Source organism: Vespula pensylvanica, chromosome 22, assembly GCF_014466175.1.
Source record: "Vespula pensylvanica isolate Volc-1 chromosome 22, ASM1446617v1, whole genome shotgun sequence".
NCBI classification, from domain to species: domain Eukaryota; kingdom Metazoa; phylum Arthropoda; class Insecta; order Hymenoptera; family Vespidae; genus Vespula; species Vespula pensylvanica.
Window position 1 is genome coordinate 3,277,416 of NC_057706.1, and position 23,801 is coordinate 3,301,216.

Here is a 23,801-nt window from a genome sequence, read left to right on the forward strand (position 1 = left end):
CCTACTACTTTTCATATATTGACTTCATATATTGTTTCAAATATTGAGACTATAGTATCCTATAATCTAATTACAACGTTATCAATAATTTGGGATGGATATTAACGAAATTTTTTTTATACTTATTTTCTTTTCCTCTTTACATACCTTTTTATATTTTTGATTCTGCCTGTCGATCATTCTCCATATCCATATAAAGTAGTATTTTTACATTATATGTTTCATAAGAAATTAAATCATTTGCATTATACAATTCCAAGTATTGTATTATTAAAAATGTAATAAAATCACTGCTATACTCTGTTATACGTATTAAGAAATGAACGATTAAAAAAATATAATATTTTTCTACTAATTAGTTTAGATCCTAGAATACGAAATATTACATAATTAGATGTATAAATGTATCATTCTTACAAGTTCTCGAATAGGAAGTTAATTTCTATTCAAAAATTTTTAATCAAATTTTGTAGTCGTTCATATGAAGAAATTAAATCAATGACGTTATACATCGCTCTGTAAAAAATCGAAAAAAGTAATTAAGTGATACAGCTACATAAACTGATAATTAAATTACAGAGCTAATCGAATTATCCAGTCTGCTACAATTTGATGAGAGGAAAACAAGGAAGAAAATACCTTTCATACCTAAAGTTATATTCAGAAGAGGAATTTAGACTTACAGACGTACAGACATGCGCATACCCATCCTCAACTACGCATACATGTGTGCACAAGAGCACACGCATGGGAGAGACATAATAACAAAACGTCTCAATATGAAGGTACTTCACGATATATGTGGAAGTGCGTATTGCGTACATGCATTTTCATTAAATCCTTAATAGTACTTAAAAGTAGTTAAATTCCGATCGGTATTTATTGACAAGAAAATTCGCTCTACGTAGTAATTAAGTAATAAATGTCGGAATTTCGAAAATAAAAAATTCTAATAAACGTATATTATATATTATGAATATTTTATAAATACAAATCGTGAATATTATGAGAAACAACTTGGAACGTTAAATTCAATTTATTTTTAATTATAATAATGACGAATAATTGCATAATTTAAATTAATTGAATAATGATGATAAATTAACATAAACCTGGAATTGACATCTCTCGCATAATCTAAAAATATTTCCGAGTTAAAATTATTATCTTGATATACAGAAATACTATGTACATAATAGATTATTAATAGAAATCCTTAATAGTATATTATGGAAAGATTCTTTTAATCTAGTCTTTTATGTAGATATAATGCAAAATAAAAAAATTTTATGTAAATTTCACAAATATCCATCGAGCAATTTTCAGACTATGGCGTCCATCGACTTCAAAAACAATGTTTTGGGAAAACGTTTAAAGTTTCAAGTATGGACCAATCTTTTTTCCAAACGTTTTTACAGGACCTGTTCAGAGTACTCTTAGCATCAATCGTAGCTTCATGGGATGAGGGTTGTCATTGGCTACAAGCAATTCTCCCTTCGCGCGTGCTCGGATTTCAACAAATCGATACGTGCTTGATCCTAATTCTCAATGTTATCAACAAGTACGTAGTAGTAAAAAACTTCGTTGAAAGAATTTTTCAGCAATTTTGATAATCGATGTGTATCACTTTTTTGACTTTCGATGCCAGTCGACAAATAATTTCGTTCAAACTATTGCTGCCAAATCCGCCAAAAAATTTATTCGTATTAATTATATATATCTTCTTCCACATTGCGTAATAGCAGAAATTATTGCTTAAAAACTTTTTCTCATAATATTAGCTCCTTTTCCTGTTAAATTTCTTTTTCTTTGTTATGCAGTATATTTACTTTTACTATATATAATATCACGCATTCAGAGAAAATTTTCCATCATATTTCTTGTTTTTCATAATATCTTTTCCGCTTTTACGTATTTTATTTTAATACTTTATTTTATACAAATAAATCAATAGTTCACATTACACGGTCAAAGAAGTCGAAAAAGATACAGATTGAGAGAAAATAAATTTTGTAATCAACGAGATTAATATACCGCTGTGTATTGGAAATATTATTTAAACTGTGGAATGAGGAGACCAAATAACTCTTTCAAAGGCTCCAAAGATGAGTAATTTCAGCTAGAGGATATAACCAATTAAAATCAGAGAAACTCGAAGGGATTTCAAACGATCGTTTATACAAAATGTAGATCAAAGTGGAATTTTTATAAAGAGATCTTAATACAGATTAAATAAACATGCACGTAATAACGTATTTTCATATGTACGAGCCTTTATATCTGTTTTATTATACTCTTTCTCCCTCTGCGTGTACGCTTCTGTTCATATGTATGTACCAATTAAATTCCCGAATTTGTGTGCGTGTTTGCATGAGTATAAATCCCTCTTTCAAAAATAATAATTCCATATATAAAAGGTATTTTATCGATGGATTTTCTCATCGAACCGTAATAGACAATTCGATAATACGATTAAAAACATCGTTAAATTCCTCTTATACAAAAGGATGTACCACTAATTGAATGTTTTCATACGAGCGACTAAAATCGTATATTTCTTGTTATATATAATCTAGAAAATATAATAAAATATATTTCTAGTAATATAATATTTGAGAATGTATTATCAAAATGACGTAATTTCTCAAGAAAACACATACAAAATATTACTCCCAACATTTACGTCAAATTATTATTTCGGATATTAGTACAGATCTATTATACTTTCTTCTAATTATTGTTATGTGATCAATATCGCTCAAAGCATAAGTTATAAATGGTGTAGAAAGATAGCTTTTCAATGAAATAAACTGTCCTTCTAAATACAATCTTTTTTATTCTATTTTCTAGATAATATCAACGTTTTCTTCATGAAAATAAATAGATATAAATAAATAAATAGCAAAAAAATTCCCACTTCGAAAGGTAGATAAACAAAACTTGATTTTTAAAATCTAATAAAAAAACAGAGAAGGCTTTCCCGGGACTGCAGTATCGATCCAAAATTGTTGCTAAGCTGATGCTGAAAGCACCGGGGATATGCATTTTTCGATGTAAAAAAAATAGTAGGGGAATATAAACAGCGCATGCTCGACTCAATGTCCGGGTCCACGTAACCGAGAGTACAAGCTAACCAAGGATTGAACAAGCTGGACATTCTGAGTCGAGACCTCGCCCTGACAAGTTGTAAGAACTCCAGTAGAGGGAGGAATGTGTAACTACCCGCTACTATGGCATTCATCTATAACATTTCAAAAATCTTCCTCTCGGTGAGATAAATCATATTTGAATTTTTTTTTGTTTCAATTTATCAATCGTAATGTAATATTAACGGCTAATTGTTTTCTTTATAGCAAGTTCTACATAATATAATTAGTAATAGAGCGAAACGGAACTACTTTCACCAGTTCCTCATCAGTAAGTTCATTACATTTTGTTTAAATTAGCTTAGAGATAATCATATATTTTTTCCTACACATAGGTATGTACATTTTTCTTAATCTTTTCAGACGGTATTCGGGTTATATACATATCCGCAGCTATACACACCCATCTACGACTATATACCGCTGCTTGCTGATATATAATTGCACTCACCCATCTTTATATTCATAAATGCATATATATATACCTTATATCTGCCTACATTTATCTACTATAAACCCGGAGAAAAAGATAAACAAAATTGGATTCCTAAAAAGTAAAATGATTGAAAGGATGCAGATCTGAATATGGAGAATGATCGATAGTGCAAATCAAAACAATAAAAAGGATACAAAAAAAGAAAAGAAAGATAAAAGCAAAAGAAAATTTCGCGTAACTTTAGTATCGATCCAAAATTATTGATAAATTTGTGATGGGATTACTGTGAAAAAAAATGCTTGTCATGGTGAGGAAAATAGTGCAGGAATCACACAGCGTACGCTCGACTCAACTTAAATGATTTAAAAGAAGATACAAGCTATTTGACGACAGTTCGATAAACTTATTCTACATCAAGACGCCAACATGACCACTGCTAATTAGTTCCAAAAGAGTAACGACGATTTAGGAAAAAGAACAATCATCCAAACGAAAATAACCGGAAAAATCCCTGCAATACTGGAATCGATGTTGAGAATCGCTGGTGATATTCTGCACTTCATGTTCTTGGTAAGCTAAATCATATTGGAATTTTATAACGTTGAATATCGTAGGATTTATTTTCATAGACTTTTTCCTTTATGTACCATGCAATAGACAATTTTATATAATATAGTTTAACTTATATAATATTTTTTCTTATATATACGTACGTTAATGTAGTGTTTTTTATTCTTTTTAAACTGTAGTGAGAGAGCTGCAATATCTGCCCGTCGGAGGACCAAGGAGACTGATCCGGCAACGGGATCAAGTCAAATTCAAACAAAGGTTTATTTATGTTATTATTAGATAAAGGCAACAATGTCGAAATCAAAATTAAAGAAAAGCTATTTTTTGTTTAACGCGCGTTCCCACTTTTGTACAGCCTAAGCGAACTTACAGTGTTTAAATATTAGTTTATTCAATTCCGTTTATCATTTATATAAATGCAAATGTTTACGAAATTATTAATTCTCAAATATTCACCTTTAGAAAAAGAGAGTTTTGATATTTCCTCTTCGGAGTACAAAGGAAAATTCGGTAAATTGTCGAAATCAGCCAAAAGTTTGTTTTCGCTGACTTTATACATTACCAATGACTGCCAGTTCAGAATTTAAATCTAGCAAAAAATAAATTAAAATAACTTTCGAAGTTTTAAAATAAGTTTCAAAGTTTCTTTTAAAAATTGAAGTACTATAAAATTTACTACAAAAATAATAATTATAAATTTATCAAAATCCAAGTAAAATGATACAAATTCTTCTTTCTTTCTCGAGAAGGATGATAAATAGTCAATTAATGATAGTTTTATATTTTTCCGTATTAATCCTTTGTACTCTGCACCGTCTTGGTCGTTAATTTGCAGCAACTTCGTCACTCGAACATAGTATATACTATACCATATGATATCGCATAACTTTAAAGTTCGCTAATATATTACAATGTTATTTGATTTATATGAATTTTTAGACATTCAGGATCACATTTTCTTACAAAAAAAATCAGAACTTTATTCTTTATGATTTTTGACCGTAGGACAAATTTTAAAGTAGTCCTTTTACATTATCATTTTCATTACTGTCGTTATCAATGAAATATCTTCGCTTTTTTTGTGGTTCCTCCGATATCCAGATGCAATTGCTTAAAATGAAAATTACAAAATAAAATGAAATCAAAAAAGAAATTAAGAAAGAATCAAAATTAAATTCAAAAGACAACTGAAATTAAAAAGAATCTTTTTTAATTAATATTATAAAATAAATTTTTTTAATTAAAATTAGAGAAAAACATTAGAATGTCTTTTTTTTAATTTTAATTTAAAATAATTTTTTTTCTTATTTTAACTTTTTTCTTTTTTTTTTTTTTAATTTAATTTCTTGTTATTTTAAATTATCTTTTAATTTTCTTTTTGACAATAAATTCAAAAACATATTTTATTATTAATTTATTATTAATTTATTATCTTTTGAATGTTTATATATTCACAGATAAATGAGATAGATCAGGAATATACAATATTCATATATGGATAGATCGGTGGGTGAATGTAATTATATGTAAGCAAACAGTGATATATAGATGTATGTGTCTTTGTATATCTGTAGATGTGTGTATGATCTATGTATCGTCTGAAGAAGTCTGACGAAAATAGTTCGATCTTCCTCTATCAATAATCAGATATTATGCTAGTCACTGTAGAAGAAACAATAACTCTTAATATTGCATTACCATTGAGCTTGATACGAAAAAAAAAATCAAATATGATTTATCTTTCCGAAAACAAGTTATTTAAAATATTATAGATGATTGTAATAATCTTATCTTGGCTGCTTATGTATTATTTTGGCTAATAAATATGACGAAGAAAATAAATTGATGTGACAAATAAAATAAAATAAATTGAAGTATGAAATATTGATTTCTCCATCACCTATCATTGTGATCCTCTCATAGTACCTGACATTAATTCGAGCATACGCTATTTAGGTCTCCTACTATTTTTCATCTATTGACTTCATATATTAATTCAAATATTCAAAGTATCATCACAATGTTATCAATAATTTTTGATCGATACTACCGTAACGGGAAATTCTTTTTATTCTTATCTTTCTTTTCTTCTTTTCATTCCTTTATCTCCTTTTATTCGGTTAATATAATTACTGGTTGTTATAATTACGTAAATGTGATCATGTCATTCAATTCTTTTTATCAATACAACTGTAACGTAACAATGCATCCATTTTTTTCGTTTTCCCTGAACTTTATTATTTTCATCAATCATGTATCTTTAAATTATTAGTTCATCAATTATTATTTTCATCAACTATGTATATTTTAAATCACGCATGTCAAAGTTATAACGGAAACTCTTTGTAATCGCGACTGATACCATGCGATCCTTACAATTCACAGATTTTCAAACAATGAAGCAATCGAACAATACTTGTTTCAGACCCCAATTTATAAAATCTTTTTGTTTAATAATCAACGGCGACACTTGTAACTTTATTTTATACATGACTGTTTAGTTTAAGATCAATTCACGATGATCGTATAACAATAGTATCGTTGTGATTTACTTCTCTTTTGAAACAAGCAGTTTTTACCATTAACTGGTAAAATATCCTTATATTTCACCCACTTTTTTTGATAGAGAAGGCATATCTACCCCATTTTCCATTTACAAAAGAACTAATATTAATTCTCTAGAACAATAATTAATTCAAAGATATCGCGTTTTATTATCTGCCATTAAAAATGTGTTCAATATTTTAAATTAATCTAATCAAAAATATAAATTCGATTACCATAAAATCAATACAAATTACCGAAACTTTATTACTCTTAAAAAAAAGATTATAAATATTATTTGTAATGATAATAATGATAATAATAACAATAATAACAGATAAAAATAAGTTATTTTTGCAAAAATAAAACGAAAAAGATTAACAAATATAAAACGTGCACGAAATCGATTTGAATCGTTGACTATAAATGTAAATAATATGTTAATAAAAAATAAATGCAAATAAAAATTCAAAATAAGATAAAAAGTCAACATGAATAAGTTGCTATCGAACATTTCTGCAACGATGAAAATGCATACGTATGTGTATATCAAGTATGTATGTCAAAAAGATTCTATATATGTATACATAATTGTAATAATATTTACCACTCGTGTGTAGTAAATTTACGTTTATTCGCGAGAATGAATTGTAAATACGAGTACGAAGGTAACCACGAACGAAGATAAACGCGATAATATTACCTGCAAAATTATCGCTATTCGTGTAAGGTTTATTCCAAAATATAAAAATAAAAAAAACAGACAAAAAGATTTATTTCAGAATATAAAAAGGAACGTAAACGAGAACATAAACGTTTCAGTGTTGTCATTGATAAGACCCAAGTCCTATATCTTTTTTTCCAAGTTAGCATTGCCATGAAGCAGGGTATATTCGATCCTCAAATTTTTTTCAATTTTTTCTCTTTCTTCGTTTATTAATTAATGTCTTGTTTTTTATTTTTTTATATAAAAATGTTCTTTATAGACAAGTTCATTCCATTATTTTGCGTACTACTAAGCATCATAGAATCGAAAAACATCGTTCATCCCGATTGTGACTACACGCAAAAATTAGAACCAGAAGTTAATTATTATATATATAATCCTGGTTATCCTAATTATTATCTGGGAAAACATAATTGTCGGTGGAGTGTTACGAGCAATACCCGAATTAAATTGAATTGCACAGTTTTTAATGTTCCTTCGGTAAGATTTCATTTTATTATTAATATTATTATTACTTTAATTAAATGGGTTTGTTGTATATAATTTCTGAGATCAATCGATCAACATCTTGTTTGTTGATAAATAATCTTGTTAATAAAATAAGTTCTGTTTGGACTATATGCAAAAGTTGAACAAAAATAAGTCGATGAATTTATTGGACTTTCAAAATCATACAAAAATTTGAATCTTAAAATCAAACAAAATAAAAAATAAATTTCATCGTCTACAGAATTCAAATTGTTCATTGGATTTTATGAAGATCAAAGTCGACGATGGCATCGAATACGTTCTCTGTAGATTGAATTCTTTTCCAGTGGAATCGCTAACATCGAAAATGAGTATAGAATTCCATTCGAAACGTAATACATATGGTGGCAAATTTCAATGTAACGTCAAAACTATCGAAGAGGAATGTAGATGTGGTTGGACGAATCCGGTGGGTAAAAGAGATAAAATAAGAATATAATTTATCAATGATCTGTTCGATAATTTATCAATGATATTATTTCATACGATGATCGTTTGCAGTCGAGAATCGTTGGTGGGGTTGAAACAGGAATAAATGAATATCCTATGATGGCTGGTATTGTAAATTTTAAAAAAAGTTTTTTTTATTGTGGTGCTACTATAATAACTACGCAACATGTATTGACGGCAGCTCATTGTGTTGTAAGATATATAAAAAATTTCTCTATCTTAGGAGTCATTGTTGGGAAACATAATATATGGCCAGGTCTGTTTAAATAACCAAAATATTTAAATAAAAAATTTCTTTAAAAACAAATTATTGAAATTATTGTCATTTTGACTTGATGTAATCTTTAGATAACGATACAAAGGCAACTCAACTTTACCTTATCGATGATATAATCATACATCCAAATTATAAGTTAAAATTAAACGATTTGGCGGTTATTAAATTGCAGAAAAGATTAAAATATTCCATGAGAATTGGTCCAGCTTGCCTTCCGTTCTATTATATGCAGCAAAACTTTACGGGCGCTGTTGTTACAGCTGTAGGTTGGTATTTTGACTCTGTATTTTTATTTTATATGACAAATTTTATAAAATAATTTTCTTAGGTTGGGGTCGTACGAATTTTTATGGTGTTAAGTCTCAAGTTTTGAGAAAAGTCGATTTGCATGTAGTTTCAACGAAGAAATGTCTCAAGTATCACTTTCTGGCTACACGTAAGCAACTTTGTACATTTGATATGGGAAAGGATGCTTGCCAGGTAAATTTGATCGATCGACTTCAAAGATTATAAAATAAAAAAATAATCTTCAAATATTTTAATCATACAGTTCGACAGTGGTGGTCCAATTTTATGGCAAAATCCAAAAAGCAAACGTATTTTCCTTCTTGGAGTCATCAATTATGGAAGAACATGCGCCGATGAAGCTCCTGGTGTTAACTTGCGAGTCACTAGTTATTTAGATTTTATTACAAGGTCAACACCAGGTAAGGTTCTTAAATTTTAACTCTATTGATTTATAACAACGGGCTATTCGATCATTTTTTATTCTTTTTATCTATAAATACATTTCAATTTTTAATTTGATAAAAATATCTTATTAATTTATCTTACCTTAAAATCTATAAATGATTAATTAATTATTAATTTATATTATTATTTATTATATATTATTATATTATATATTAATTCATATTAATTTAATTATTAACATATGTTACATAGCTTTCTATCAATGCATTTAAATTTCTAACTCGATAGATAAATATTTTATATTTTATTTTATTTAAGTATCTGTAAATACATATTTTATTATAATCCAACGGCCTATATTATTAATTTAATTATTGTAATATGAATTACATTTGTTTGGACAAAAATGTTCTTCTTAGCTTAAGATATTGATCACTATGTTATGTCACGTATACTTTCTTTTCACAGGAGAAATATATTGTCAGGCGTATTAAAAAAGAAATGGATCACATATTACACAAAACGAAGATTGAATGCCTACATACGCAGCTACATATATGTAGACATATCAACACATACACCATACGTTTCTTTCGTGAGCGAAAGAGCGGGAAGATAGTATTAGTGAAAAAATAAAGAACGAGGTCAGAAGAAATTGTAATTTCGCTATCGTCTCCTTTCCTCTCTCTTTTTAACGATCATGGATAAAAAACACAATCACGTGTCATCTTCAAAATAGAAGATTGTAGATAAAGCAAACACATTATTTGCAAACACGTTTGTGCAACATTGTGTGCATGTGTTTGTATCAAAAGTACCTTCATTCTTCTAATAAGAATTCATATGAAGGTGACTTATGGACCTTTGTATATTAGTGATTCAGTGTCGCTCGCAAGACGGTATTAAAGTACCGACACGGTCGGTTAATTACGAGATATTTATATTGATTGGCTCTTCTGATTGTACGACATTCGACTTTTTTTTCCTTGGAGGATATATATCCATGCAATTGTTTGCAGGAAAAATTCCATCCAAACAAGCCGACCACAATCGAAGGCCTTTTTTTTTAATTTAAGAAATAACACAAGAAACTTGTGAAAATGTTATGAAAAATATTATTTAAAAACTATGCATGCGTAAAACAGCTAAAAGAGCTCATTTTACCGATGTCATATACATCATTTTGTCCATATCTATTGCTAAAATCACACACGATATGGACAAAATATGAGCTATAAGAGGAAATGGAGAACGCTCTCCTTTCCATGCTTCTATCGCTTGCATCATGCATCTCTATCGTATCGATATCGTATAAGCTTGTTTGGTTACACCTTTCCACGTATATAACAATTAACAATATAACAATCGGTTTCATGTAGGTTAAAGTAGATAGTATTAGTAGGCTGTGAACTTATTCTCTCATATGTACATCCGTATAAGTGCGTCTCGTAATGATTCTTGCTGCGGTCAGTCGATACGCATTTGTTTTACAATAAATACATAGAGAATAATAAATATAGTTAACACAAATATAATAATTAGTATATAAATATGCGAAAACAAAATTTTATCGAATGTTTCATCAAAAATAATTTGTGAATACTTATATATTGTATTATTGTGATATAAATTAAAACACTACTTATGAGAATTTCCAACACTTTTATTTTTACATGTTTTTCTCCTATACGAATAGTTAACACTTACATCGCAGCGTTCAACATCAATCACTTCATTTCTTTATTCAATCATCCATCTTAAATCCCCTATTTTGTTGAAAAATGTATAATGCCTCGGTTAATATCTCGTTGCTCGTATCTTTTAAATCTCTCCTCGGCTTTCAAGTAATGATATTTTGAAGGTTGATTAAGAATACTTTCTCTAATTAATAATGCATTTATTTCAAAAATTTGTAACAAAAATAAATCAATTATATAAATGTAATTGTAAACATATTTACAAAATATGAAATAACAATAATTTCATTGCAATTCGTATCAAACGGACGATACATATAAAAAATCATTTTGATACTGAAGCAATATTTCTGTACAGAAAAATATTTATTTTACGTTGAAAACAAGGTATATGAAAAACACATACGTACGGTCAATATAAAAAATATTCATGAATTCCACTCACGTTCGATCAATATCTGGATATTCTTTCTTTTTTTATTTTCATTTTTTTTCTTTTTTTTTTTTTTTTGACTGCGTACTGTCGGATTAATCCTGATGGAATTTTGCAGCTGGCGGCAAAAATAAATGGTTTCTTTTGGACGGATATATGCGAAATGGGAAAGAGAAAAAAAAAGAGGGATTAAAAGAGAAAATAAAACAATTTCAAAAAAGGGATTGATAGAAAATCTGATAAAAACGTATAGAGAGAATATTGATAGAAAATCTGATAAAAACGTAGTAATAGGGATAGAGTGTGCATACGAGCTTTGTAACATCAATACGTCTGTAATAACAGAAAAAAGGGCCGTCGGGCAGTGCTGTGATCTTTCAGTACTGCACGTTATTTTTCGCTTTTAGTTTTTAAATCTATCCTGTAACAATGAAAAAGAAATGAAAGTTTTGTAGCATTGGGAACAAAAGAAAACGGGTAGAGTAGAGAGAAGTGACATATGAGCAGATAAACGAGAATTCAAAGCACCAAATGAGTCAACTATTTCATTCTTTGAAGAAAGATTATTTTTGATCTTAAATATTCGATAAGAAAAACAAGAATAACCGATATCAGACCAGTATTTTACTGTTCTTGTTTTTTTTCTCGTGATACTAAGAAATAGTCCTCAATTAGAAGATATGTTTTCATGTTGACTTAAATTACCTAATTTTCAAGACATGCTTGGCCCTAATGAAGGATATGCTATCCTAGCAGTCGTGGTTATAAACCACAAGTTACGTGTTATCGAATCATTCTGCTCATCGAATGCTTTAAAGTATTTATAATTCATCCAAATGATAGATGGAGTTTTATATATATATATAAATATACATAATATAATACTACACACACACACACACACACACAGAAGTATTGAAAATTTCTATTTTGAACATAATATTAAAGATTTACAATTTGTGTGTCAATTTTAATATGAGTACATATACATAATATTGTGAAAACTACAGATTTAAAAGTTTGTTTATTGGAAAATTGCTTTTAAAAACAAAATGATATAGATAAACTTTCACTTTTCTATTACAATAATCTTTATTTTTGCATCTCAATAGCGTTCTATGAACAATTGATATTAACGAATCTACTTATTTCTTCTACTCGTTGAAAATCATTTTTGCTTAAACATGATGCATTTAATTGTTATTTCAACAGCAGCTTAATTGATGTTAAATTAAAATACAATTTATTAACCGTATCTTACAGTAACATAGATGATATTCAGCTCTTTCGCTGCTTTACTTCTATGTTCTTTACTTATATTATTGATCATTGTCTCTTTCACTTCTTTTTTATTTTTCTTTTTTTCTTTCTTTTATTCCTTTTCCATACTGGTTTTATTACCATACGCTTATATTACATGTTGATTCTTTTTTATTTTTTTCTTTCTTTTGTTTCTTTCAGATAGCTTCATGCATGTTTTGTAATGTCTTTTGTTATGTCCCATAAGAACATATTTCATTGTTAAAACAAGCGATAAGCAATATTTAATATCGCATGTTAACAAATTTCCATACATGTTTTATATCTTCTTTTACGTCATCTCTTCATAATTCTATGTACTTTTTGGAGAAAAGAAAGGTGTGTATGGTACTTTCAGGTATAATAAGTTTTCTTTTCAAAGACCAATCTCTTTTCTTGTAACTTTGCCTTTCAAAAAGTATTCAAGTTACGCGTTTTTCATTTTTATATTTCTAACGTAAAATTACGATAAGAAATATTCTAGTTCATTAATCGATCGTACAAAATCATGCAATCAAGCAATTTCAAAGTCGGATTGTAATTTGTTCTTTCATCTTCCCTCTCCATTTAGTGAAGTCTAGAAAATCAATAGTTGTCCATATTTAAGTGTACATTTCTCTTCATGAGATTTTTAAAAATTCTCTAGATACAAGATAAATTATCTTTCCATCGATATTATTTTTTACATTGCACGAATATATATATATATATATATATATATATATATATACACACACGTGCGAGCACAAACCGCACATACACACAATATTTCACTTGAGATGATACACACTATATCACTTGAGTTTCGATAATTTGGAAGAGCTTCCAAATCAGTACCAACCCAGACGCAACCCAGATAGATTGCAGCTTAGTATGACACTGATCTTTGAATCACAATCTCTCACTCATTCGTGAGAATTTCCAACAGAAAAAATATGAAAACCGAGGATTTTAATAGATACGAGCATCGTCTCACATTTTATTTTTACTCTGTATTAATCTAAACGAACAATCTCTCGATGGATCCTTGTTTATGCGTGATGATGTATATAAAAATATGAAGGAAAAAAATAAAAAGAAAGGAAGTATGCGTACTACATCATCACAATCGAGCAAATTAACGATTATAAAAAAAAGAAAGAGCGAATTGGACAATTGTTTTTATGAGCTAAAATCACAAAACAAAAAACTGTTCTCTTTTCATTATTCATGATTCTTCATCTAGAAGAAGATTCTTTTTCTAAAGAATAAAAGAAAGAGCGGAATACGTAATTGGTGCACATAATATATATTTATCAAGTTTAATTGTCCATACGAATAAACTGAAGGATTAAAGCTGTTCGTTACCTTTGGTTTTATAATGGTTTACACTAATAATAAGAATAGGTGTGATTCTTGAACGATGTTGATAAACAAGGTCTTATTTCAAAAACCAAGGTTTAATCTAGGACCTTGCTTTTTGTATTTTTGAAAAAGCTTTATTTGCTTAGAAAAAATCATGTTAAAAAATGGTATTTTTTCAAGAATAGTTTATACATAAGCAAAAAGCTTTTGAACAAGAGTTTGACTTACATTCTCTTGCAACTTTTCATGTAAAAAAAGGAAACTTCAATTTTGAAATAATTTATTTTTTATTTCTATCGATATCAGTTTCATGTTGAAAACTAGTTCAAAAAACTTCATCAATCACACAATTAATATTGTGAGATAGTAGTATAGATTAACAAGAATTAATATTAGCGGGCAATAATTTTTATAATAGTGAAAGCGTAGATGCTCGTAAAAAATTGATTTTGGAATCGGCGCAAAACCGAATACAACCGATTTGTCTGTCAATGATATAAGAAATCAAAATAAACATTATAAAGTCTTGAAAGATAGTATATAATGTTGATTTTTATATATCACCTCATTGGTCGTAGCACCGTATTTGAATTAATGTGAATATTCTTGAAAATTTTATAAAGTGCTCATCACTGTATATATGTTAAGTATTCATTAATTATTTTTGACAAAACATTCGACAAAATCTTGTTTTTTGCCGTAAATTTATATACTAATTATTACCTGTTAACTATATTTAATATTCTCTATGCATTTGTCATAAAACAAATATATCGACGTCATATACAGCAAAGATCATTATGACGCACGCTAGCATCAAAAAACAATATACATATGAGAAAATAGTTAATAGTCTACTAAATATGTATCTACTCATGAATCCAATTATTATAACGCCTGAAAAATGATAATTAAAAAAACTTACCATCAATATGGTAGACGCTTTGCGAACAGCGTTCTTCATTTATATTTTAGTTCATACTTTGTCCATACCTGTCGCTGAAATCACACAATATAGATCTTAAGGCTGGCCAACGCCCTTGATTTTATAATAATTTAAGATAATGAAACAAATGTAATTCTTGAATGATTTGGATGAATAAGATCTTATTTTAAAGATAAAAGCGAGTACATGGCCTGTTTGAACTTTTAAAAAAGCTTTATTTTCTTTAAAAAAAATCGTGTCAGATAATTATATTTTTTCGAAAATAGTTTATATATAAAAGAAAAGCTTCTTCAAAAATTCGAAAAACCCATGTCTTCGTTTGAATCTTCATTCTTATAATGAGACCTTGTTCGTCAAAATTGATCAACAATTATGCTTGGACTCGCTGTTGGCGTAAACGTTATTTTTAAGATTTTTCGTAAAAACAAATTTCAAATAGTGGCGCCCTTGAAGAAGTTCCTACCCCCACTACTGATTTTCATGTAACGCTTGAATGGTTGTGTGCTTGTTTACATGAAATAGCAATTACTTCCTTATATGTTGCGTAAACCGCAAATTCTTTAATCTATTCCAAACACAAGGAAATGCGTTTCGCTTACATGGAGAAATAACGGTAACTCATTTAAACATTTTAATATATAATAAGTTTTCGACAAATAATTCTATCATAAAAATAGATAAATCCTTGTTCGGCCATTCGTGCTAATGGGCTTAAGAACAATATACACACAAAAAATGTTAGATTATCACCTAACAAATTTATGATATCGATACAATTGACCCAATAATAAGGATAGTCTTTTTCTATACACTTGTAGTTCATATTTTGTCCATACCTGTCGCTAAAGTCACATACGCTACGATCGAAAGGTGATGAACATTTTTCTCATTTTATTCGTTGCTTCGCTTTTTTAGATTTTTCTTTACTCGAAGATTTCTCAAAATATCTTCTTGAGATAATTTATGTATGCTTGCGTATTTCATATTTCCATATTGCGTATTACATTTATATGTGTGATCACGTATTTATATGATCACAGTGATTCAAATTTGAATATGAGCTTTAATTCTCATTCGATGCGTAAAATAATCAATATTTCAATGTGAGTTCTCTTATGGTAAGTATTACGAAAATTATAATTTTAATATAATTTTCGTTAATGTTAATATAAATATAATGTTAATATAATGTTATTATAAATTCGTTAAACCCATCGTAAATTTAATTCAATAGTAAATTAATTGGTAAATAAATTAATGGTTATGTGCACGTAGCATACTATTCATGCGAAAAGGTAATGTTTTTACTACCTTATCTTTTCTTCTGGATTAATTGACTTGTAGAAGATCATACATTCTATATAACGACGATGTAGCTCATATTACATGTAAAAATTTTCATCGCATTTAACGTATTAATGATTATTAATACGTCTTATTTACATTTAAGAACGTGTAAAAATTATAAACATAAACGTGAACTTTTTGTGATATATGATTTAGTAGATTTTGTGATCAACATTGTTTCAAGATTACTACTGAAAGAAAGTAAGTCAAATATGAAATAATTTATTTGTTATCTCGTTGACGCTTTAATATAAGATTATATAATACATTAGTAAAATATGTCTAATTCTTCATATAAAGTAATAACGAATGTATTTTAATATAGTTAATCTAAAAAAATGTATGTATCATTAATAATTAATGTAAGAAAATATAATAGAAATGCAATACTTTATAAACTGGAAAGTTTTCTTATTTCAGATAACAATGGGAAGCTTAGAATTAAAACAAAATTTAAGTGGACACCATGGAAGAGTTTGGAGTATTTGTTGGCATCCAAAAGGCATATGTCTTGCATCATGTGGGGAAGATAAAACCATTAGAATATGGCAAGCAACAAATTCGAATTGGATTACAACTATGATTTTAACTGAGGGTCATACAAGAACTATTAGAGAAATTGCTTGGTCTCCTTGTGGTAGTTACATTGCTTCTGCTAGTTTTGATGCTACAACAGCAATATGGGATAGAAGATCTGGAGAATTTGAATGCAATGCAACATTGGAAGGACATGAAAATGAAGTTAAAAGTGTTAGTTGGTCTTCCAATGGGCATTTACTTGCAACATGTAGTCGTGACAAGTCTGTCTGGATATGGGAAACAAAAGATGACGAATATGAGTGTGCTTCAGTCATTAATGCACATACTCAAGATGTTAAAAAGGTAAGTATTATAGTTTTAATATTTTTCTTTCATTTTTTTTTCTTTTTTTCTTATTCTTATATATATATATATATATAATTTTTGAGAAAACAAAAAACTTCATTTATTCTATATTCGTTTTTATTTAATCATAGGTAAGATGGCATCCTAATGAAGACATTCTAGCATCTGCTAGTTATGATAATACGGTTAAAATATACAAAGAAGACATGATTGATAGTGACTGGACATGCATACACACATTAACTTCTCATACATCTACAGTTTGGAGTCTTTCTTTTGATAAAACTGGTGAACGTATAGTTACGGTCAGTGATGATAAAACTATAAAAATATGGCAAGAATACAAATCTGGAAATACAATAGGAATTTCTACCACAAATAATGATTCAGTTTGGAAATGTGTTTGCACTTTATCCGGATATCATACAAGGACTATTTATGATGTAGATTGGTGTAAGATAACTGGATTAATTGTAACTGCATGCGGAGATGATATTATCAGAATATTTAAAGAAGAAAGTGATTCTGATATACACGAACCAACTTTCTCAATGATTTGTTCAATAAATAATGCACATACACAGGATGTAAATTCTGCTCAGTGGAATCCTGCTATTGTTGGTCAACTTGCATCAGCTAGCGATGATGGTTTAGTGAAAATATGGTTTTATAATGAGTAAAATGTATCAATACATTATTAGTAATATAAGATTTGTTATGATCTATGTAATTTATATTTTTAAATATAATTGTTTACTATTAACGTAAACATTTTCATTTTTATACCCTTTACTTATAAAATTATATTTTTATTATTATTTGAATAATATTGAAAAATAATATAATATATTGATTTATTAATATTACAAATGTAATATTTACATAGACAAAAAAGAATGCTTTTATTTCAGGTTTGCGATTATACGAAAATAGATGTTGCGGAAACTCCCTGCATTTATATCAAATCAGAAGTTGTATCCTTATATATTAATTCGACACAATAAGCAATTACCCACTATGACTGATATAAAACCTAATAAAATTGGTTTGCCATTGGAAGAAGTTGTGGATGCATTACAAAAATTTGCAAATATATCTTTAGCTGAATCTTGGGATAATGTTGGATTACTGATTGAACCCACATCTCCAAAACATGTATCAAACATTTTGTTAACAAACGACTTAACGGAAAATGTCATGAATGAAGCACTAGGCCTGTCAACAGATATGATAATTTCGTATCATCCTCCAATATTTTTACCACTTAAATCTATAACCACAAGAACATGGAAGGTAACAGAAATACCATAATTATTTTTACTGTGGTTGACGAATAAAATTTATTTCATTTTTAAAAATTTATATTTTTTTACAGGAACGTATAATCGCAAAATGTTTAGAACATAAAATAGCTGTATATTCCCCACATACTGCATTTGATTCAATAAAGGGAGGTGTAAATGACTGGTTGGCTTCAACTTTCAATGATGGTTAAAAATATAATACTTTTATAATACTTTTATTATTATAACATTCTTAATTAACTATTATTCATAATATGTAATTACAGTGATGGATAGTTGTAAACCGATACAACCTAGTGAGAATGAAGAAAATGGTATGGGCCGTCTATGTACTTTAAAAAATCGAATACATATTGATGAAGCAGTACATTTAGTAAAACAGCACACCAAGTTGAAATTTTTGAAACTGGCTCATGCTTTACAGTCAGGTATAACGTTATTTGTAAAATTTAATTAAAATCATGATAAAGATATAAGTATCAATTTTTTTTTTTCAGATGGCTTTATCAATTCTATCGCCGTATGTGCAGGATCAGGAATAAGTGTTTTAAAAAATGTACAAGCCGATTTATATCTTACAGGAGAAATGCAACATCACGATGTACTTGATGCAATTCATCGTGGAATTCATGTTATTCTAACAAATCATTCTAATTCTGAACGTGGTTTTCTAGAAACTTTTGCATCAACGTTATCGAATACATTAAATAATTCTGTAAATATTAATGTATCTATTGTTGATGCTGATCCTTTGGAAATCGTATAATTTAAAATGTATACTTCATAATACTACATAATAATTTCATATTCCTTTTGGATAACAAATATTATAGTACATTCATATCTTCTTGAAATATTTATTTCAAAAGAGACAGATAAACATATTGTCCAGTATAAAGTAAAGATTGAAGTAGTTATGTATTTCTACATGTTGTACATATAATAATTTTTCGGATTTTTCCTATAAACCAATTATATTAAGCTGTATAAAAAAACATTGCTTCACAATACATACTAGAATGAAATATATATGTTAATAATACAAAATACGTTTTGTGTATTGGTAAGTAATTTGGCAAAGTGAATAATAGAAATTACTATAGCTTAAAAGCTATAAGCTTAAAAAGAATAGATATGTTTTATCCTGTTTCACAGCATTTATCAGACTACCTAATATCAAATTTAATTATTACACTAAGAAAGTAACAATGCCCAAATTGAATACGTCATTATGGAATATGTAATATTGATATGTAATTGTAAGTAAAGGACAATGATAAAATGGTTACTTGACATCAATTATTCCGTAAATTAACTATCATTGCTTCATAAAGCATAATTATGAAATTTTTCGTTAAGAAGGATATTGTGGACTACTAATTTAAACTTTGCATAAAATTTTGATATTTTTTATCGTATATACACTTAAATATGATAACAAAAATTTATTTTTTTATCTTGTAGATTCTATTAAATAAAATCTGATACTACTATTTACTTTAAAATGAAAGTGCACTATATTGAGATATTGCACATCCAGAAAGCTTAATTACAATTATTAGAGCATAATTGGCATAATAGAATTAATTATTAATCACAACATTTTATGTTTGTGAGATCTAATTAGCTATAAGGTAATTCATCACATTGGATAACAAAATAGAATGTTACATAAAAATTTTCAAAGAAAATCAGATGCATTTCCTAGTACGAAAAATAGTAAGATCCTTGTCTAAAAAACAGACTAGGCTTTATTAATATTTGTCACATTTCACTAAAAAGTAAAATAATCAAACTATTGTATGTACAATAGATGATAGACTGTGTGTACATTATCAATGCGTACACATGCTTGTTCAAATTAAAGAAAAATACAAAATAAATATATTATGTGAAATGTAAAGCCAAATCAAATTATATATATATATATTTATATATAATATATATTTATATATTTTATATATATATATACACACACACATACACACACAATCTTAAGTTGTAAACTGAATGTAAAAAGTTGTACATACAAAAAATACATGAAATTAATAATTATCTATCAAGAGAAAATGTAAAGTTTTAACTGTTGTAAACTGTGATCATATATAAAAGATCTAATAACGATCTTCATCTTCTTCGTCCATCACAAAGTCACTACCTATGCCTGAATCTAATACATAAAGAGGGCTGAAAAATATATATGTGAATTATATATGTGATATGTTTCTATATATATTCAAAATAAATTTCATACTTACTTAATTGCCCTACATGTGAAAAAGACTATACGCTTCATTTTTTTATTGTAAAAGAAATAATTAAAAGACCACAGGCATCCATCTTCTCCAAATGGATCTGATGCAAAGTCTGGATTATAGCTACAATATTTTTACATATATTAACTTGTGTATGTGTACTTGAAGTAATGTTGTAGGTTTGTGCTCTGTTTTATGTTTCATTTTTGTTGAATAGGAGAAACCATCTTCGTTTAATCTCACCTATAAATATCACATTCGCTCAATGATATTTCATCGTCGATAGCACCCCAGAGAGCAGAACGTAAAGTACGATAATGATCTCCAGCAGTTGCACTGAGATTACTATCAACTGCATTCATTACCCACTGTAAACTTGGTTCTTTACTAAATTCATGACTCTTAGCATCAGAAAAATCATAATCAGGATGGAAGGCTGAGTTTAAAGTTGCAATTAGATAGAATAATGTTTTCCTGCTTATTGTATCACATAAAGGTCCATCTTCATCACCAGAAACACTACGACTAAATATGTAAATATACAAATAATATTAACTTATAAACTAATCAATTATTTAAGATTATTAATAGTTTAAATGTAATGTTAATAATTTATAAACTTTCAAGTAAACAGACTGTACTTATGCCATTTATACCTAAAATATCTTTGAGCAGGTGATGTTCCCAAAGATGTTTGTGGTGGCGACAAAGCTTGAAGGTCATGTGGTGTAACTCCTTGCTCTGCGTTGAAGCGTTTGTACAGTTGTTTATCATTTCCTGCCATCTTACAAGAATAACTCTCAATCCTATAGTAAAAAACAATTATTATAGATAATAATATATTTAAATCATATTTTGTTTGCTAATACCTTCCAATTATCTTGCTATCTCCGGTCTTAATGAACAAGGCACTGTTTATAGCTTCAAATCGTGTACTCTCTAGCAATTTCATTATGACAACTGGTTTTCTTTGCGTTATTTAAAAACAGTAATTTTGTACTAGAGACTTATCATGCTTCCCTCAACAACACGGTGTTAGATCATTCGTGCTGCACCATCTTGGCGCAATAACTTTCGTGTTCTATCAAACTTGATTTGCTTTTCAATAACTCAATCAAGTAATTCAATATAAACGAAATGTTAAAAAACTTCTATGACTTCGAAGACTTATTGAGTTTCTGTTCATGTTTCTTAGGTGTATAAAAATTCCTTTCCTTTTTGAATGTACGAAATTAATTGTAGAGGTAATAATTTTTCCTCCGGCACTGAACTTGTACATCACAAATCACTGATGAAAGATTGAGAGGTGGACTTAGGTTCCCTTATAGATTTAAATTGAGGATTGAGCTTTCGATGAAACAGTAGGTAGAACGAATTCAGTTTTTGCTCCCGTGTACTGATATGAAGAATACAAAAAAGACAGTTCAAAACGCCAATTGATTGTCTCGGAGGGAAATTATCTGTTGCGTTTTTTTTTTGTGTATAGCCCACAAACACGAAGCTGAATCAAAAAAATGGAGATTAAGGAGGAGTCAAAAGGTATTCACCAAATTGCTTTAACGAAACAGATAAAACTTCGTACGTCCGCTACTGTTGAAAACAATCCATAATCACGGACATTGTTGTCACTAAGTGGTAAAATAATCACGATCACCGTCAAAGATAATCACTTCTTTTCTAAAAATAATTGATTCGTATATTTTTATGTATATGTCACTTTTAAGGAATATTACTGGTTAGAAATTAAATATAACTTGATATAAGTACGCAATTTACGTTTGTACGCAACAAAACAAATGTATGCGTTCTACGTGACAGAAATAGCATATGAAGCGCTGCAGCCTCCTTTTCCTTCGCTGTTCTGATTGGCTGACTTCTGCTTTGTAATCTATGTATACACACGTATGTTATATATATGTAGTATGTGGTGTCCCTATACACATGCCTTTATCAATCTTCTCTTTCTACCCCTGATCGTTTCAACCTTATCCCTACTCTTATTTCAAACATTCGAGCCTTTTTCCCCTCCTGTTGCATTCTACAATACTTCGCGCCAATTTCCCACTGCACACTATACATTCGATAAACTACATACATATATTCTACATATGACATCATGTGATATATATACGATCATAAAATTATCCGTATATAAAAGATATTTACTGATTTATTACAAAATAAATTATTTTTTTCCACTTTATCCTGGGAAGAGCTTTCTCGATCAAGTTAAAAGGAAAAAAATTTTTAGAAAAAGTTAAAAATAAATATATATAATTTAATATCAAATGAAATTTGAAAAATAAATATCCAGAAGATGTTATTGATTCACATAATTTTTATTTTAAATATTTTTTTAAATAGTGGACATATGAAAAACTACATGATATCGAAGTATAAAAATTAAAACTTATAAATTAGATTTTAATAATTATTAGCGATTATAGATATAATCGTGCAATCTTAATATCTTTAATCAATTATTAAGATTTTGAGCTCCATCTAGTAGTCGAGCGCTCAAACGAAAATATATTCTCATTTGTAAATACCATATATAACGTACATGAATATATATATATATATATATATATATATATATATATATATATATATAAACAAAAAACCTGGATTATACGTACTACATGCGTATAGGTCATGTGGTATAACAGCAAATAATGAGAGTGATAACGGATAGCAAACGGCAGTAAACAGTAGACAGTAAATATTGAAGTGATCGTTTAATAAGTATGAATTGACAAACTGGAGTTATAACTTACAACTGTATGATTGATATACAATGAAAAATAATAGCAACATCTGGTAGAATAATCTTTTTTAAGTCTTTCTTTTCATATGTCTTATTATTTATTTATCTAGTCATTCATATTCTACAATATCAATATTATTGTATGATCATGTG

The 23,801-nt window shown here is 28.1% G+C and overlaps 3 protein-coding genes and 1 long non-coding RNA gene across 9 annotated transcripts in view; 2 read left to right on the forward strand and 2 right to left on the reverse strand.

Moving 5' to 3' along the window:
- The window catches only part of LOC122636516, an 18,746-nt gene extending 3,644 nt beyond the window's left edge, over positions 1 to 15,102 (reverse strand). Inside the window, exon 1 of the long non-coding RNA XR_006328964.1 lies at positions 15,070 to 15,102. This is a non-coding gene — a long non-coding RNA (uncharacterized LOC122636516). The remainder of the gene's footprint in view (positions 1 to 15,069) is intronic.
- On the forward strand, positions 7,531 to 10,951 carry LOC122636515 (venom serine protease-like). 2 transcript variants are annotated; one of them, XM_043827788.1, is made up of 8 exons: positions 7,531 to 7,583; positions 7,683 to 7,903; positions 8,154 to 8,360; positions 8,453 to 8,657; positions 8,750 to 8,944; positions 9,007 to 9,158; positions 9,229 to 9,385; positions 9,840 to 10,951. In XM_043827788.1, the coding sequence occupies exons 1-8, from the start codon at positions 7,574 to 7,576 to the stop codon at positions 9,863 to 9,865; spliced, it is 1,173 nt and encodes a 390-aa protein (XP_043683723.1). In that variant the 5' UTR covers positions 7,531 to 7,573; the 3' UTR covers positions 9,866 to 10,951. The 2 variants fall into 2 exon arrangements, with proteins under 2 accessions (XP_043683723.1, XP_043683722.1); XM_043827787.1 differs by having other exon boundaries at positions 7,531 to 7,903.
- A 545-nt stretch (positions 15,103 to 15,647) lies between the features above and the next one.
- Positions 15,648 to 19,914, forward strand: LOC122636489 (probable cytosolic iron-sulfur protein assembly protein Ciao1). Of its 5 annotated transcripts, XM_043827749.1 has the most exons (5): positions 16,075 to 16,208; positions 18,234 to 18,615; positions 18,698 to 18,812; positions 18,893 to 19,054; positions 19,124 to 19,914. In XM_043827749.1, exons 2-5 carry the CDS (start codon positions 18,256 to 18,258, stop codon positions 19,390 to 19,392), a joined length of 906 nt encoding a protein of 301 aa, XP_043683684.1. In that variant the 5' UTR covers positions 16,075 to 16,208; positions 18,234 to 18,255; the 3' UTR covers positions 19,393 to 19,914. The 5 variants fall into 5 exon arrangements, with proteins under 5 accessions (XP_043683683.1, XP_043683681.1, XP_043683679.1 ...); XM_043827748.1 differs by lacking the exons at positions 16,075 to 16,208; positions 18,234 to 18,615; positions 18,698 to 18,812; positions 18,893 to 19,054; positions 19,124 to 19,914 and adding exons at positions 15,648 to 15,703; positions 16,858 to 17,319; positions 17,454 to 18,085; XM_043827746.1 differs by lacking the exons at positions 16,075 to 16,208; positions 18,234 to 18,615; positions 18,698 to 18,812; positions 18,893 to 19,054; positions 19,124 to 19,914 and adding exons at positions 15,893 to 15,960; positions 16,858 to 17,319; positions 17,454 to 18,085.
- Positions 18,826 to 22,775, reverse strand: LOC122636490 (repressor of RNA polymerase III transcription MAF1 homolog). Its single transcript, XM_043827750.1, has 6 exons — positions 22,464 to 22,775; positions 21,751 to 22,382; positions 21,538 to 21,687; positions 21,125 to 21,406; positions 20,885 to 21,004; positions 18,826 to 20,813 (listed from the first exon to the last, which is right to left on the reverse strand). Exons 2-6 carry the CDS (start codon positions 21,831 to 21,833, stop codon positions 20,741 to 20,743), a joined length of 708 nt encoding a protein of 235 aa, XP_043683685.1. The 5' UTR covers positions 21,834 to 22,382; positions 22,464 to 22,775; the 3' UTR covers positions 18,826 to 20,740.
- Between the last annotated feature and the right edge of the window lie 1,026 nt (positions 22,776 to 23,801).